At 44.3% G+C, this 18,066-nt stretch overlaps 2 protein-coding genes across 4 annotated transcripts in view; both read left to right on the top strand.

The window, feature by feature from the left end:
* LOC106604286 (interleukin-12 subunit beta-like) overlaps positions 1–5,887 on the top strand; it is a 33,380-nt gene extending 27,493 nt beyond the window's left edge. Inside the window, exon 8 of the mRNA XM_014198775.2 lies at positions 5,542–5,887. Coding sequence (XP_014054250.2) covers positions 5,542–5,887 — 346 coding nt within the window. The remainder of the gene's footprint in view (positions 1–5,541) is intronic.
* An 8,478-nt stretch (positions 5,888–14,365) lies between these two features.
* Positions 14,366–18,066, top strand: part of LOC106604287 (transcription factor COE1-A) — a 108,007-nt gene continuing 104,306 nt past the window's right edge. For all 3 annotated transcript variants that reach the window (XM_045717922.1, XM_045717921.1, XM_045717920.1), the window contains exons 1-3: positions 14,366–15,187; positions 15,987–16,143; positions 16,908–16,971. In XM_045717922.1, the coding sequence (XP_045573878.1) occupies positions 15,054–15,187; positions 15,987–16,143; positions 16,908–16,971 (355 nt within the window). In that variant the 5' untranslated portion in view covers positions 14,366–15,053. The remainder of the gene's footprint in view (positions 15,188–15,986; positions 16,144–16,907; positions 16,972–18,066) is intronic.

Genomic DNA, 18,066 nt, shown 5'->3' with positions numbered 1-18,066 from the left:
GGTCAAGACCGAGGACAAATGTATCACTCTCGAGTTAGTTTTGTACTACAACACTGAAATAAGAATCCCATATGTTTAGTGTAGACAGAGGATAGCGAGATGCATGGTGTCTTTCTATCACACACACATACACATTCACACATTAACACACATGCATTGGAAACCCCATAATTTTCAATATTACTATTTTCAAACATGTGATCATCTGACCATGTACCTATAAGTTGGTAGAATAGAGTAGAACAACATGACTTGGGAATCTATATTGTGAATTTCAGCCTGGAGTTCTATGTCACATGAATGGAAACCCCAGCCAGCCCATAGACAAGGTGTGCATCCCAAAGTAACATGCTGTCCAACTTTGCTACTGTATGTGCAGTTTGTAAAAGTGCATCCCAAATGGCACCCTATTCCCTATATAGTGCACTACTTTTAATCAAAGCCATATGGGCCCTGGTCAAAAGTAGTGCACTCTAAAGGGAATATGATGGCATTAGGGATGCACACTAAGGCAGCAGTGTGTGGTTAACCTGGATTGCATCTTTGGTTCAGCTCCTTCAGATGAAAGCAGAAGAGGCCACAGTGATGTAAGCTCTTTCTGGCAGACTCACTATACAACTACTAATAGGCTCAAAACAAACAAGAAACATTTTCTGTAATGACAATGTGAACGAAACCATGTACCTGCCTGGGACTGATGGAAATTCCGAGAGTCAGATGGTCCACACACACACACACACACACACACACACACACACACACACACACACACACACACACACACACACACACACCACACACACCACACACACGAGCTGTGTTTTTTAGTGTACAATTTTTTCACCATAAAAAAATCATATTTTCCCAAACCCTTAACCTAACCCTAATGCTAACCCTAAACCTAATCCTAAACCTAAACCTAACCCTTAAGATTAAAATACACTATATATACAGCAGTATGTGGACACCTCTTCTAATTAGTGTATTTGGCTATTTCAGCCATCCCCATTGCTGACAGGTATACAATCCAGGATTTTTCTACATTGTAGAATAATAGTGAAGACATCAAAACTATGAAATAACACATATGGATTCATGTTGTAACAAAAAAAGTGTTAAACAAATGAAAATATATTTTATATTTGAGATTTTTCAAAGTAGCCACCCTTGATGACAGCTTTGCACACTCTTGGCATTCTCTCAACCAGCTTCATGAGGTAGTTACCTGGAATGCTTTTCCAACAGTCTTGAAGTAGTTCCCATATATCCTGATCTATAATACACACATACATCTTTTCAAAATATATTTTCCTTTATTATTTTCCACTAAACCCTCCCCCAATTGATGTAAACTAATGAACAACAACACTTAGGCTTCTACTTCCAGCTTATACATACTATATACATTTTACGGACACAGTATATTTTACAATACAGTAGTTACATTTTGTTTGTTTTTAGTCCTGGCCTTCCTCTACTCTGAACCTCTCTCATCCATTTCTGATGTCCATCCAGTTTGATTTCTATTTGGCATGTATTTTTAATTGTGCTGTTCCACAAAAGTTCTGAACCTATATACATTTTACGGAAACAGTATATTTTACATGAGTTATCTTGTTATTATTAGTCCCACCCCTAGACCATGCAGGTTAGTACTCAGGGTGTGCTGTGCTGTGGTCCATGTCCCCACCTAGCAATTAAATACAGGAGTGAAATCAGTGAACAACAATTGGAAAACTGCACAAGCTTTTTTCAACTACAGTAGGTGTAATTGTTATACAACCACTACTATATAATACATGCTGAATATGTGTATTGAGAAATAAACATGGCTAAATAACACTAGGGATAACAACTATAAACATGAAAAGCTAAGGCAAAGAGGTCTAACAACTTGTTTGGACAACAGTTAGTGAGCTAGTAAGCTCCCTCCATGTGTAAACAAATAAGGGGGGCATACCAATCAAATCAAATGTATTTATAAAGCCCTTCTTACATCAGCTGATATCTCAAAGTGCTGTAAAGAAACCCAGCCTAAAACACCAAACAGCAAGCAATGTAGGTGTAGAAGCACAGTGCCTAGAAAAAACTCCCTAGAAAGGCCAGAACCTAGGAAGAAACCTAGAGAGGAACCAGGCTATGAGGGGTGGCCAGTCCTCTTCTGGCTGTGCCGGATGGAGATTATAACAGAACATGGCCAAGATGTTCAAATGTTCATAGATGACCAGCATGGTCAATTAATAATAATCACAGTGGTTGTCGAGGGTGCAACAGGTCAGCACCTCAGGAGTAAATGTCAGTTGGCTTTTCATAGCCGATCATTCAGAGTATCTCTACTATAGTCCTTCTATATATTAAACACCTCTGGGGACTAAAGTCTCTAAGGAATGGATCCAAAACATCTCTCTGGACCTTCAGTGTTTGTCAACTTTTTACCGACTTGTTCCAAAATAAAACAACTCACCAAGCGAGTCTCCTCTCTCTTTGAAAAGGGGGGCCACTGGGCTGTTGGGGTCAGCATATAGAACTTCACATTCTAGTATGTAACTCCCTTGAAGTTTTAAAATATGCCGCACAGGCAGCGAATCACATAGATCACATTGCGATTTTTATGTCTCGACCCGAACTGGGGTGCGAGAAAATGTTCATACATTTGGTTTACTGGCAGTGGCGTAGCTTCAGACGGTGCAGCTGTACATGGGCCCATTGATCTGCGGAGCCGCGGGCCCTATATGTCATTTAAATACTGCCCCACCATGCCCAAGTATTAATTGTTGACGCGGGTCCATCACATCTACGATTTGACGAGAAGATCTTTCTTTAACGTAGGTAAATTATGATAAATAAATGATAAATGATCCCACTTGTAACGAGTGCGGTGAGAGTCGGGAAGCAAGTACAGGGAGCGAGTGTTTTAATAAATAAACAAAACAATAAACACAAACAACGCACCAACATGAAACAGAGTCAATAAGACCTGAGGAAAGAACCAAGGGGAGGGACAGATATAGGGAAGATAATCAAGGAGGTGATGGAGTCCAGGTGAGTGTTGTGAGGTGCTGACGATGGTGACAGGTGTGCAGGATAATCAGCAGCTTGATGACCTAGAGGCCAGAGAGGGAGTACACGTGACACCACTGATGGTTTCACCAACAAAATGTTTTTTTTTTGCCACTACATAAGTCAGCATGATATTTTAATGTATTGATGACAAAACAAATCCAATGAATTTGTTAAATAAATGATATTATTGAATAGTTTCCGTACCATGTTAAGATAACTGTCACGTCCTGACCAGTAAAGGGGTTATTTGTTATTGTAGTTTGGTCAGGACCTGGCAGGGGGTGTTTGTTTTATGTGGTTCAGGGTGTGTTTTCTGTATGTGTTTAGGTAGAGGGGTATTTGATTTATTAGTCCAGGGTTTGTTAGTCATTGTTCTATGTTAGTATATTTTCTATGTTCTATCTAGTCTTTTGTATTTCTATGTTTAGTTTATTGGGGTTGGACCTTCAATTGGAGGCATCTGGTTATTGTTGCCTCTGATTGAGGGTCCTATAATTAGGAGTTTGTTTTTCATGGGATTTTGTGGGAGATTGTTCTTGTTTAGCTGTTTGCCTGACAAGACTGTCAAGTTCGTTTTGTTTTGTATACGTTGTATGTGTTTTTCCTTCTTCACCAAATAAAAAAGAAGATGAGTGTACATTTTCCCGCTGCGTCTTGGTCTCTACCCTACGACACCCGTGACAATAACGAAATGCATTCTGGGATTCATTGTGCAAATACTCTCCAAAGCACTGTTTTATCTGTCATCGTTTTAAGCAACTGTTGAGCTAGCTATCAAGAAACAACAGCCGAAAAAAGTTTTTAAAGAGGAAGTCGAGAATAGAAAATTACGGATTTAAAAATCAGCAATGTATCAACACAAAAGTATAGCCCAAAAGAGGAAGGCCACAAATTAGAAAGCAAAGGAGGTATCAAAATGTATTAAATTAGATTCCTTTTTCAAATGCAGTTAAAGTGCAGCCTTGCTTGCTAGCACAAGCAATGTAGTGGGACCAGAAGAGGATGTAGGTTTGTCATCGCCAGCAGCAGCTTTTAGCGGGTCAAATGAGCCAAGGCCAAGCTGTTCCATCGTGACAGAAGAAGCAACTTTGCCAGAGGAGGATACAGGTTGTCAGGTATCGGAGGATACGACCCTGAGCACAAGCCAGGCCGGACAAGCTATCCCCGGGCAGGGCGGGGAGGAAGAGGAGCAGGGCGAGGCTAGAATCGTGACTGCTGAGGAAACAGGTGGGACAGACAGCCTTTCTACCTATCCAACTGTCAGGTGGCATTATGCAAAAGATGTGGATGCAAAAGTTAAACGGCACGTTATTGCATTAGTGTCGTGTAAGCCTACTGGCATCCCAAGAGATGACGAAAGGCGATGTATTACACCACTACAACCAAGGCTGGAATCAAATGTCCACGTACATGGCTATGTTATTCGGCCAAGCTGGACTGCGCGTATTGTGAGCCTTGCTGGCTGTTCGGAGATCGGAGTGCCCCTTTCTTCTCTGATGTGAGGGTGAATGGGGTGAGAGATTGGCGCCATCTAACATCCAAAATAGCATGTAATGAGATATCCCAGATTCACATGGGTGCCTGTTTGGTATATGAGCAATGGAAGCTCAATGGCACTATTGATGCAAAAATGGAGAGAGGCATGCGTAACGCAGCAAATTTCTGGTGACAGGTGTTGGAGCGCATAGTTAATATAACCCTCACACTTGCATCATGTAATTTGGCATTCAGAGGGCACCGGGAAAAGATGTGGCAGGCCAACAATGGGAATTTTCTCAGTATAATTTAACTGCTGTCATTTTACGAACCAGTTCTGAAAGAACTTTTAGAACGCCCCGCAGGATCCGTTAACTATCTCAGTCCTCAAATCCAAAATAAGCTGATTTATATCATAGCCGAGCGAGTGAAGTGTGACATTCAGGAAGAGATGCAGGAAGCCCTGTTATTTTATACTATTATGGACACCACAACGGACGTATCCAAAGTAGACCAGTTAAGCCAAGTTTATCGCTATATCAGAGTGACGAGGGATGCAAATAATGTCGCCACAGATCTGACCATCACAGAGTCGTTTTGGGGATTTCTGGAGACTGCTGACACATCAGCAGCTGAGCTTCAACATAAAATCCTGGGCAGCATAGAGGATAATGAGCTGGATATTTCAAAATGTCCTGGGCAGGGGTATGATGGAGCTGCTAACATGAGTGGGGTCTATTCGGGTGTGCAGGCCAGAATATCCGAAAAAGAGCCACTAGCTGTTTATGTGCATTGCGCAGCGCAGAATCTTAACCTGGCTCTCAACGACTCTGTCAAAAATGTGCCAGAGATTAAATAGTTTTATGATACTGTTGAACTGTTATACACCTTCTTCGGACATAGCATAAAGAGATGGTCAATGTTGAGTGGTATATTTGATTTTGCATCAGAAAAAGAAAACGTAACTCTAAAACGACTGTGTCCCACCCGCTGGTCATCTAGATATGAGTCCCTTGCCGCCCTGAGATACAGATATGTGGACATAATGAAGGCCCTCACCAAGATTGTGCTTTTAAGTGGCAAGAAGGACGAGAGGGATGATGCAGCAGCACAGAAAAAGAAAATGGTTTTAGAAAATGTGAACGTCGTCTCCAAAATGCTTCAGGCCAAAGACGCAGAGCAGCACAGGGCAGTCAGCCTGCTCAAGGACATGATAGAGGTCCTGTCCAGAATCCAACAGGATTTTGAGAAGGCCAAAGTCACTGCAAAGACCCTTGCTGACAAATGGGGAGCTCAGAACGCATTTGAAGACACTCGGAGAAGGAAGGCGAGGCATCATTTTGATTAGCTATGTGAGGACGAGCGGCTGTCTGATGGGGAGAGTAGTTTTAGAGTCAATGTCTTTAATGCAAACCTTGACATCGTTATCCACCAGCTGTCAAACAGATTTAAAAGTCTACGGGCAACATCGAGTCTGTTTGACTCCATCCATCCAACTACCCTGGCCAACGCAGATGATGATGTGCTCTCCAAGACCGTCAGCTGGCTGGCTGAACATTACAGCAAAGATATATCAGCAAGCTTCCCTGGCCAATTAATCTCTTTTAGGGCCTGTTTTAAGAAGGAAATAGCAAAGCGCACTACAGTGAGAGACCTGGAAGTTAATTTGGCCAAAGAAAATGAAAATGGCTCAACCGAATGAAGAAGAAAAAAACACTTGCGAACTGGTTTAAACCTTCACAGAAGTTTTGAATACGCTATATTGAAAGGTGAACCTTTGCCCCAGTCTGAGGTCCTGAGAGCAGGTTTATGCTGCCATGTTTGAATGCTCCACTTGATTGATTTGCTGGTGTTTTTGCTATAGGCCTCTGTGGGAGGCAGATCATTTGAAATACCGGTATGTCAGTTTTGCCGCCGTGCATAACTTCAGCGAGCATGTACTGGCCATTAGCTGTGTTTCAGTGTTTCTGTCAAGACATTGATCTATATGTTTAGGTTTTATAATATAGGCTATTGCCTATTATTTGCAGATAAAATAGGGTGTTTTTTGACCGCTTTGTGCTTCCGTGGTGCTGATAGACTTATACAGGTTATTTTCTGACCGCCGTCCATGGTGCTCAATGTATAGGCTATATTGCGGCTTCTCTGGTAACAGCTTCAAATGTGCCCTTAGATTAGGTTCTGCTCTGCTGTTACAATGTTTAGTAATATTGTAAGCGGTGCGTAACTGGCTGCAGGGAAGTCAGGCCCAGGAGAGTAGAAATGGGTAACAGCCGGAGCACTTTAATGATGCAAAAACAAACATCACCCAGAACAAAAGAGTTGAAATAACCCGTCGCAAACCAGTCTAAATTGCACAAAACACTTACAACAAACAATTCCACACACAGACATGGGGGGAACAGAGGGTTATATACACGACAAGTAACGAGGGAATGTAAACCAGCTGTGTGGGAAAACAAGACAAAACAAATGGAAAATGAAAGGTGGATCGGCGATGGCTAGAAGACCAGTGACGTCGACCGCCGAACGTTGCCCGAACAAGGAGAGGAACCGACTTCGGCGGAAGTCATGACAGTACCCCTCCTCCAGCCGCGCGCCGACACCGGCCTCGGGGAAGACCCGGAGGGCGAGGTGTGGGGAGATCCGGACAGAGATGGTGGAACTCCCGCAGCATTGAAGGGTCCAACACGTCCTCCACCGGAACCCAGCATCTCTCCTCCGGACCGTACCCCTCCCACTCCACGAGGTACTGAAGGCCCCTCGCCTGACGCCTCGAATCCAGTATGGAGTGAACGGTGTACGCCGGGGCCCCCTCGATGTCCAGAGGGGGCGGTGGAACCTCCCGCACCTCAGACTCCTGGAGCGGACCAGCCACCACCGGCCTGAGGAGAGACACATGGAACGAGGGGTTAATACGGTAATCGGGGGGAGCTGTAACCTGTAACACACCTCGTTCAGTCTCCTCAGGACTTTAAACGGCCCCACAAACCGCGGACCCAGCTTCCGGCAGGGCAGGCGGAGGGGCAGGTTTCAGGTCGAGAGCCAGACCCGGTCCCCCGGTGTGAACACCAGGGCCTCACTTCGGTGACGGTCTGCGCTGGCTTTCTGGTGCAGCATGACGCGCTGAAGGTGAACATGGGCGGCGTCTCATGTCTCCTTCGCACGCCGGAACCAGTCGTCCACCGCAGGAGCCTCGGTCTGACTCTGATGCCAAGGAGCCAGAACCGGCTGATACCCCAATACGCACTAGAAGGGGGAGAGGTTAGTGGAGGAGTGGTGAAGCGAGTTCTGGGCCATCTCTGCCCAGGGCACGAATTCCGCTCACTCCCCCGGCCGGTCCTGGCAATAAGACCACAAAAACCTACCCACATCCTGGTTCACTCTCTCCACCTGCCCGTTACTCTCGGGGTGAAAACCCGAGGCAAGGCTGATCGAGACCCCCAGATGCTCCATGAATGCTCTCCAGACCCTCGACATGAACTGGAGACCTTGGTCAGACACTATATCATCAGGCACCCCGTAGTGCCGGAAGATGTGAGTGAACAAGACCTCCGCAGTCTGTAGGGCCGTAGGGAGACCGGGCAAAAGAAGGAGATGGCAGGACTTGGAGAAACGGTACACAATGACCAGGATCGTGGTGTTACCCTGTGAGGGGGGAGATCTCTGATAAAATCTATCGACAAGTGAGACCATGGCCATTGTGGAATGGGTAAGGGGTGTAACTTTCCTCTGGGCAGGTGCCTAGGAGCCTTACACTGGGTGCACACCGAGCAGGAGGAAACATAAACCCTCATGTCCTTGGCCAAGGTGGGCCACCAGTACTTCCCACTCAAACAGCGCACTGTCCGACTGATACCTGGATGACCAGAGGATGGTGACATGTGAGCCCAATAGATCAGTCGGTCACGGACAGCAGACGGAACGTACAGATGCCCAGCGGGACACTGGAGGGGAGCGGGCTCTGCACGTCACGCCTGCTCAATGTCCGGGTCCAGCTCCTACACTACCGGCGCCACCAGGCAGGAGGCCGGGAGTATGGGGGTGGGATCCATGGGCCGCTCCTCTGTGTCATACAGCCGGGGCAGTGCGTCTGCCTTGACATTCTGGGAACCTGGTCTGTACGAAAGGGTGAAAACAAAACGGTGAAAAACATGGCCCACCTTGCCTGGCGAGGATTCAGTCTCCTCGCTGCCCGGATGTACTCCAGATTGCGGTGGTCAGTCCAGATGAGAAAAGGGTGTTTAGCCCCCTCAAGCCAATGTCTCCATGCCTTCAAAGTTTTGACAACGGCCAACAGTTCCCAGTCCCCCCCGTCATAGTTTTGCTCCGCAGGGCTGAGCTTCCTTGAGAAGAAGGCACAGGGGCGGAGCTTCGGTGGTGTACCCGAGCGCTGAGAGAGCATGGCTCCTATCCCAGCCTCGGACGCGTCCACCTTCACTGTGAACGCCAAAGAGGGATCCGGATGGGCCAGTACGGGAGCCGAGGTAAACAGAGCCCTTAGGTGACCAAAAGCCCTGTCCGCCTCAGCCGACCACTGCAAACGCACCGGGCCCCCATTCAGCAGTGAGGTAATGGGAGCCGCTACCTGACCAAAACCCCAGATAAACCTCCGGTAGTAATTGGCAAAGCCTAAAAACCGCTGCACCTCCTTTACCGTGGTGGGAGTCTGCCAATTACGCACGGCTGAAAAGCGCTCACTCTCCATCTCCACCCCTGAGGTGGAAATGCGGTTACCTAGGAAGGAGACGGACTGCTGTAAGGACATACAGGTCATGCTCCAACAGTCGACCAAGCACCCTGCGCACCAGGGACACATGCTCGGCCCGTGCAGCGGAGTATATCAGAATATCATCAATATACACCACTACACCCTGCTCGTGCAAGTCCCTGAAAATCTCGTCTACAAAGGCTTGGAAGACTGATGGAGCATTCATCAACCCGTACGGCATGACGAGATACTCATAATGCCCTGAGGTAGTACTGAATGCTGTCCTCCACTCGTCTCCCTCCCGGATACGCACCAGGTTGTAAGCGCTCCTGAGATCTAGTTTGGTGAAGAAGCGCAACCTGTTCATTTTTTATTTATTTATTTTTTATTTCACCTTTATTTAACCAGGTAGGCTAGTTGAGAACAAGTTCTCATTTGCAACTGCGACCTGGCCAAGATAAAGCATAGCAATTCGACACATACAACAACACAGAGTTAAACATGGAATAAACAAAATATACAGTCAATAATACAGTAGAACAAAAGAAAACTAAAAGTCTATATACAGTGAGTGCAAATGAGGTAAGTTAAGGAAATACATTTTACATTTACATTTACATTTAAGTCATTTAGCAGACGCTCTTATCCAGAGCGACTAAATAGGCCATGGTGGTGAAGTAATTACAATATAGCAATTAAACACTGGAAGGGTAGATGTGCAGAAGATGAATGTGCAAGTAGATATACTGAGGTGCAAAGGAGCAAGATAAATAAATAAATACAGTATGGGGATGAGGTAGGTAGATAGATGGGCTGTTTACAGATGGGCTATGTACAGGTGCAGTGATCCCCATTGACTCAATCGCTGTGGTTTTGAGAGGTAGCAGGTAACTGTACTTCACAGTGATCTGGTTGAGGGCTCGATAGTCAATACATGGGCTCAGACCTCCCTCCTTTTTCTTCACAAAAAAAGAAACTCGAGGAGGCAGGTGAAGTGGAGGACCGAATGTACCCCTGACGCAGGGAGACATATGTTTCCATAGCCGCCGTCTCCGCCTGTGACAGGGGATACACGTGACTCCTGGGAAGTGCGGCGTCTACCAGGAGATTTATCGCACAATCCCCCCGACAATGGGGTGGTAATTGAGTCGCCTTCTTATTAGAGAAGGCGAGAGCCAAGTCGGAATATTCAGGGGGAATGCGTACGGTGGAGACCTGGTCTGGACTTTCCATCGTAGTAGCACCAACGGAAACCCCTAAACACCTCCCCGAGCACTCTCGCGACCACCCGGTGAGAGCCCTCTGTTGCCATGAAACAGTGGGGTCATGACAAGCTAACCAGGGTAGGCCTAGCACCACTGGAAACGCAGGAATCGTCAATGAGGAACAGACTGATTCTCTCCTTGTGACCCCCCCTGCATCACCATGCCCAGGGGAGCGGTGGCCTCCCTAATCAACCCTGACCCTAATGGTCGACTGTCTAAGGCGTGAACTGGGAAGGGCATAGCCACTAAACTATGGGCAAATGATCTGTCTATAAAATTCACTGGAGGCGCTGGAGGAACTGTCCCTGTCTCTCCCAGCGGTCCATGGTTTGGACGACGCGGTCCATGGTGACGCCGAGATGGTGGAGCATCGCCGCGTGCTCCCGGACGCGCTCCTTGACCCCTATACCAGGGGCACCTGCTCCTGCTGACTCCATATTCAGGTGTGGAATTCTGTAAGCGGTGCATAACTGGCTGCAGGGAAGTCAGGCGCAGGAGAGCGGAAATGGGTAACAGCCGGAGCACTTTAATGATGGAAAAACAAACGGCACCTAGAACAGCAAAATACGGGTTGAAATAACCCATCGCAAACCATTCTAAATTGCACAAAACACTTACAACAAACAATTCTACACACAGACATGGGGGAAGAGAGGGTTATATACATGACGAGTAATGAAGGAATGTAAACCAGGTGTGTGGGAAAACAAGACAAAACAAATGGAAAATGAAAGGTGGATCGGCGATGGCTAGAAGACCGGTGAAGTCGACCGCCGAACGCCGCCCGAACAAGGTGAAGGACCGACTTCGGCGGAAGTCGTGACAAATATTAACACACAGTCTTTCCAACAACAGGGAAATATGGGTGGTGATAGGGGCCGTAATATTTTGGGACACCTGGGCTCGTCATGATTAAGCTATGCTACTGTGTACTGGTATTGAGTACAATTGCCACACTTGTAGTTGACTGGGGTAATATGCAGGAGCATGGTCTTGTTTGCGCCTTGGCTGTTGTCGGATTGGACAACACTGTCTTTAATGTTGTTAGCTCTATTGTAGGCAGGAGGCTGCTGAAGTGCATTCCCTAGTGTCTAAGCGTAGAATATGCCAATGTTTTTTAATGATGGCAAATAGTTCTGAACTTTGTGGGGTGTAGGTAGTGATGATTGGATAAGAGATCTTGCTCTCTTGGGCATGTGCGCTTGCTCAGCAGTTGTGCTCTAGGAACATCCATGAGTTTCCTTTCAGCTTGATTTAACCATGTCTGATTGTAGCCCTTTACATGCTTGCAAAAAAACCAGAAAATAACTTATTTACATAAGTATTCAGACCCTTTGCTATGAGACTCGAAATTGAGCTCAGGTGCACCCTGTTTCCAAGGATCATCCTTGAGATGTTTCTACAACTTGATTGGAGTCCACCTGTGGTAAATTCAATTGATTAGACATGAGTTGGAAAGGCACACACCTGTCTATATAAGGTCCCACAGTTGACAATGCACATCAGAGCAAAAACCAAGCCATAAGGTCGAAGGAATTGTCCATAGAGCTCCAAGACAGGACTGTGTCGAGGCACAGATCTGAGGAAGGGAAACAAAAACTGTCTGCAGCATTGAAGGTCCCCAAGAACACAGTGGCTTCAATCATTCTTAAATGGAAGAAGTTTGGAACGACCAAGACTCTTCCTAGAGCTGGCCGCCCGGCCAAACTAAGCAATCAGGGGATTTGTCAGGGAGGTGGTCAAGAACCCGCTGGTCACTCTGACAGAGCTCCAGAGTTCCTCTGTGGAGATGGGAGAACCTTCCAGAAGGACAACCATCTCTGCAGCACTCCACCAATCAGGCTTTTATGGTAGAGTGGCCAGGTGGAAGCCATTCCTTAGTAAAAGGCAGTTGACAGCCCGCTTGGAGTTTGCCAAACGTCACCAAAAGAGAAACAAGATTCTCTGGTCTAAGGAAATCAAGATTGAACTCTTTGGCCTGAATACCAAGTATAACGTCTGGAGGAATCCTGACACAATCCCCTGAAAGGAGCAAAGTACAGAGATATTCTTTATGAAAACCTGCTCTCAGGACCTTAGACTGGGGCAAAGATTCTCCTTCCAATATAGCCTGTTCAAAATGTTTGTGAAGGTTTTAACCAGTTCGCAAGTGTTTTTAATTCTTCATTCGGTTGAGCCATTGTCTTTGGCCAAATTAACTTCCAAATGTAATGTTGTGTTTTCCTCTATGTAATATCCAGCTTGTACTTTCTCTTTAAACAATGGCTTGACTTACTTTTGATATTACCTTAATAAAGTTCATTAACTTTTGTGAAGGTTTGGTGCGGTGCGGCTATTAGCCTATTATACTGCAGTCCTATGATATGAAGGAAATGCACTCCAATGCTTCAATTGTCTCTGAAGAATGTTCCAGGCCTACCAGTGTTACTCCGATAATCCAACAATATAACACTTATCTTTAAAAAAAAGATTTGGATCAAAAAATAACAAATGACCTCCTCTGTACGCCCATGTCTGTATAAGAAACACAATAGCATGTCTGACACGTATACAGGATACACATTGGTGTTATAGCATATCTCTATATCTCTCTCACTCTAAACGAAGCTTCCTTTATATGTATTTGTTTAGTATTAATATTATACAGTGGACCCCTAAGCCTACAGGCCTTTATGCGTGCAATGCCCTGATGCATTTAGTGCTCAAATCTCTTACAGCTGAACCATGTTTAAGTAAAGTAAAATCAAATGAAACAATAGACTACACAGTTGATGCTACACATCAAAACACAAGGAATAAATGTGTCTCATTTGGCCAATATGCCTCATTTATTGATGTCTCTTTGTGGGTGGACACCCTAATGACCCACAATGCATATGGATTAATGGTACATTTCTCAAATGTCAGCTGAATTCAAATCTTCCCAGTCACTTGTCCAGCTCCAAGTCTTCATAACGGAAACCCTGATAAGTTTGATATGTCTTTTTAATTGTGTGCTCCATATTCAGTTTGAGGTTAACAGTGCATTTGGAAAGTGTTCAGACCCCTTGACTTTTTCTAAAATGGATGAAAAAAAATGTCCCTCATCAATCTACACACAATACCCCCCAAGAGTGTGCAAAGCTGTCATCAAGGCAAAGGGTGGCTACTTTGAAGAATCTCAAATATAAAATGTATTTAGATTTTGTTAACACTTTTTTGGTTACTATATGATTCCATATGTGTTATTTCATAGTTTTGATGTCTTCGCTATTATTCTACAATGTAGAAAATATTACAAATAAAGAAAACCCCTGGAATGAATAGGTGTGTCCAAGCATTTGACGGTACTGTATATGTATAGTATATAAAATACACTTTCCAGTGACACTGACTCACCCAATGATGAAGATGAAGCATGGTGATGGCTGATGCACTAGTGGCAATATCTCCAGATAATGTTCAGACAGGAGTCAAATGTTCAGACAGGAGTCAAATGTTTTTTTGACTAATTTTGGCAAAATGATTTCAGTTTATCAGGGTGCTGCAGCATCCCTACTTCCTGCGTCTATGGTGAGAGTGAGAAGAGACAAAGTACAGGTTGAGATCTCTGGTTGGGAATGAGACAGTAGATGGCAACATTGCATTAGAAAGGTGGTGAGGGTGTGTGTGTTTGTGTGTGTGTGTGTGTGTGTGTGTGTGTGAGAGTGAGAGAGAGAGAGAGAGAGAGAGAGATGTCAAATCCCGAAGGCATGATCACGCACACACACGCACGCACATACGCACACGCACACACGCACGCACATACGCACACGCACACACACACACATACACACACCCTGGTTAAGTGGTTGGGGCAGGACTGTGCGCATTAGGCGAGGGATACAACATGGCTGGGTTGAGGAACATCGATAGATGATGATGAGCGACCGTGCACGTGGGGGTGTTACCCCACCTCTTCACCAGACACGCCCGCTTCCCTTCCATCTGAGTTCACTCATGTTCGGTTACCGGAGACCTTCAGAAGTGTTTCCTTTGGGAAGGAGAGACCACAAATCACTCCAGGAGCAGCGAACGGACAGGAGCAACGAACGGATCTATGGCCTAGCGTTTCCTCGCGCGCTCTTTTCATCCGTGAGAGATTTCTGAAGACAATAAAGCAACAGTAGGCTAGAGGAAGAAATAATTTGATTGGTTGATGCTTGTTTCTCTTCTCTAAAATGTTGGTTCTCTTTTGAAGTTACATTAACTGACCCCCCCTCACGTTCACCTGATGGTCCGGGAGGACTTTTCTGCTTCACAAGAGTTGTTGACGCACAGCCCACTAACCCCTGGATGATGACAGCACCCTTTCCAGACCCTCATCTCGTTCATAGTTCTCTCTCTCTAGTTTCTGAGTGAAAACTACAAAAATAAGTGTGAAACACCGCGCCACTTGCGCACCGAATATCTCTCTCCGTCTGGGTGATCAAAAGCCACGGGGAAGGAAGAAAAGGGAAGCGAGAGAGACAGGGAGCGAGAGGCACATAGTGTGACGGGAGGAGGAAACGTGAGTTTTGATGTTTGGGATCCAGGAGAACATCCAGAGGAGCGGGAGTGTTATGAAAGAAGAGCCCTTGTTGACCGGGATGAACGCCGTGCGGAGCTGGATGCAGGGCGCCGGGCTGCTGGACGCCAACACAGCCGCCCAGAGGTAAGCCCGAGGTGGCTAGCCAGTCAACACTGGCCCCGGGGAATGGTTTTTATCCCAGCCCCGTTGTCTGAGACGGACTACATGTGTTTTGGGACAGCATTGCGCTCCCAATGGACTGTTGGTTTCCTTTTCTAGGCATATAGCCTAATATTGACTTGGGGGATTTGATTGTAGCTTGCAGACTTCATGTCTGTGATTGAAGCTAGGCTAAAGCATAGCTTACACAATGGTTTTGTTTCTGTTCATTGCAACTTATTCAGGTAACCTATTAGCTAGTAGCCTATCAAATCAATCAAAATAAACACTATATCCAAAGGATTTAAACTTGTCAGACACAGGCCTAATTTTACAGACTAGTTATTTATTTATAATGACACGTCAATAATTATAACGCAGTAAAACAGTAATACAATCATTATTTTTGAGACACCTAGGTTATTACAGTTTTATTTGACCTTTATTTAACTAGGCAAAAGGTCCCCAACATCTAGCATTGGCTCTCCATATAGCGACCAAATCCCAACTGTTCATATAGGGTAAGGCTATACTTTGACAATTTGTAAATAATATTTGTTTGGCCCATAACTCTTTTCAGACATGTGCAAATGACCTAGTGGAATTATGACATTTCAGCCTGAATTTATTTTCAAAATTGTTTAAAATGTAAAATAAAAGTCAAGATATATTGACAATTTCGGCGGCCAGAATGTTAGTGTTTTACTGTTTTACTTCATGTGTAATTCAGTGGCATCCATGTGAAAGTTGTGCTAATGGGGCTTGGTGCTGCTTGTATCCGCAGCGGAGTGGCTCTAGACCGGGCACATTTCGAGAAACAACCGCCCTCCAACCTTCGCAAATCCAACTTCTTCCACTTCGTGCTGGCTCTGTACGACAGACAAGGGCAGCCGGTGGAGATAGAGAGAACCAGCTTCGTTGGATTTGTTGAAAAGGAAAAGGTGAGCTTTCCCAAAACATTATGAAAGCCATAACCCTATCAGCAGCATATGGATATATTGATTTGACATCTGCAGCAGTTCCTTTACGTGCATGAGGCTTATGAATAATTTGCTTAATGTATTACTACAATTAAAAATACAAATGTTGTCTTACAATAATTATTATAGATATGGTTTTGAGTTGTTTTTATATTAGTTTGGACTACATGGAAGGAACAAGCTGTTTTATTCGATACTTTGTGTGGTATTTATTATTCATAACTTAAAGCCCCTGTCCGCGTCGATCATTTGCTCATATTTCAGCGTTGTAACGATGAATTGTATCATAACTTATTGCTATTGAAAATATTACAGCACTAAACGTTTAGAATTATTTATGCAGGTCTGTAATTGTCACCAGAAAACTCTTTAAACATGCAATTTTATTTTAGTAGGATATTGTTCCAGTATTAAAATCGAATATTTTTGGTTAAACACAAATACAATTAATTAGTAGGGTATTATACTCCGGCGTTCTGTTGCCTGACTATAGTCGTATCACATTTATATGGCTCTAAGTCACTGAATTCATTCCCATTAGTTATATTTATCGTGGGACATATTTTGAAAATTATTTACATATCGTTTTTTTAAAGTTGTTATATCGTTTCTGATATTGATATCGAATATATATATTTGGTACATTTAAAGACAGCCTTTTGTAAATCTGTGTGTGTAGTGGGTTTTGTTCTTTGTGACCTGACTGAGTGTGTGTGTGTTGGCAGGAAACGCCAGGGGGAAAGACCAACAATGGGATACAGTACAGGTTACTGCTCCTATACAGCAATGGTACGGTCAGCACACACACACACACACACATTTATTACATACCAATCCACCAGTGAATTCCAATGCAATAGAATTAATTTGAATGAAATATATGGGATAAAAAATTACAGTAATTGCAAATGTGTTATTGACATACGAAAATAACATTGATTGTTATTATTCTAAAAAAGTATTCATTTAATGTAAGCATTAGTATTAACCTATTAACATACACTACCGTTCAAAAGTTTGGGGTCACTTAGAAATGTCCTTGTTTTCCATGAAAACATACATGAAATTAGTTGCAAAATGAATAGGAAATATAGTCAAGACATTGACAAGGTTCTAAATAATGATTTTTAATTGAAATAATAATTGTGACCTTCAAACTTTTCTTTCGATAAAAATAATCCTCCATTTGCAGCAATTACACCCTTGCAGACCTTTGGCATTCTAGTTGTCAATTTGTTGAGGTAATCTGAAGAGATTTCACCCCATACTTCCTGAAGAACCTCCCACAAGTTGGATTGGTTTGATGGGCACTTCTTACGTACCATACGGTCAAGCTGCTCCCACAACAGCTCAATAGGGTTGAGATCCAGTGACTGTGCTGGCCACTCCATTACAAACAGAATACCAGATGACTGCTTTTTCCCTAAATAGTTATTGCATAGTTTGGAGCTGTGATTTGGGTCATTGTCCTGTTGTAGGAGGAAATTGGCTCCAATTAAGCGCCGTCCACAGGGTATGGCATGGCATGGCAAAATGAAGTGATAGCCTTCCTTCTTCAAGATCCCTTTTACCCTGTACAAATCTCCCACTTTACCACCACCAAAGCACCCCCAGACCATCACATTGCCTCCACCACCTCTGTACGCCTATGTAGATATTCCATAAAAAATCTGCCGTTTCCAGCAACAATAGTCATTTACAACATTAACAATGTCTACACTGTATTTCTGATCAATTTGATGTTATTTTAATGGACAAAAAAAATACTTTTCTTTCAAAACAAGGACATTTCTAAGTGACCTCAAACTTTTGACGGTAGTGTATATCTTTTTTTTTTTTGTAGAGCATGCCACAGACTTATGTGCTCTACAAGAATGGGCAATC

The sequence above is a fragment of the Salmo salar genome, chromosome ssa05 (assembly GCF_905237065.1).
Source record: "Salmo salar chromosome ssa05, Ssal_v3.1, whole genome shotgun sequence".
Classification (NCBI taxonomy): Eukaryota; Metazoa; Chordata; class Actinopteri; order Salmoniformes; family Salmonidae; genus Salmo; species Salmo salar.
This window is presented reverse-complemented; position numbering and strand designations above follow the sequence as displayed.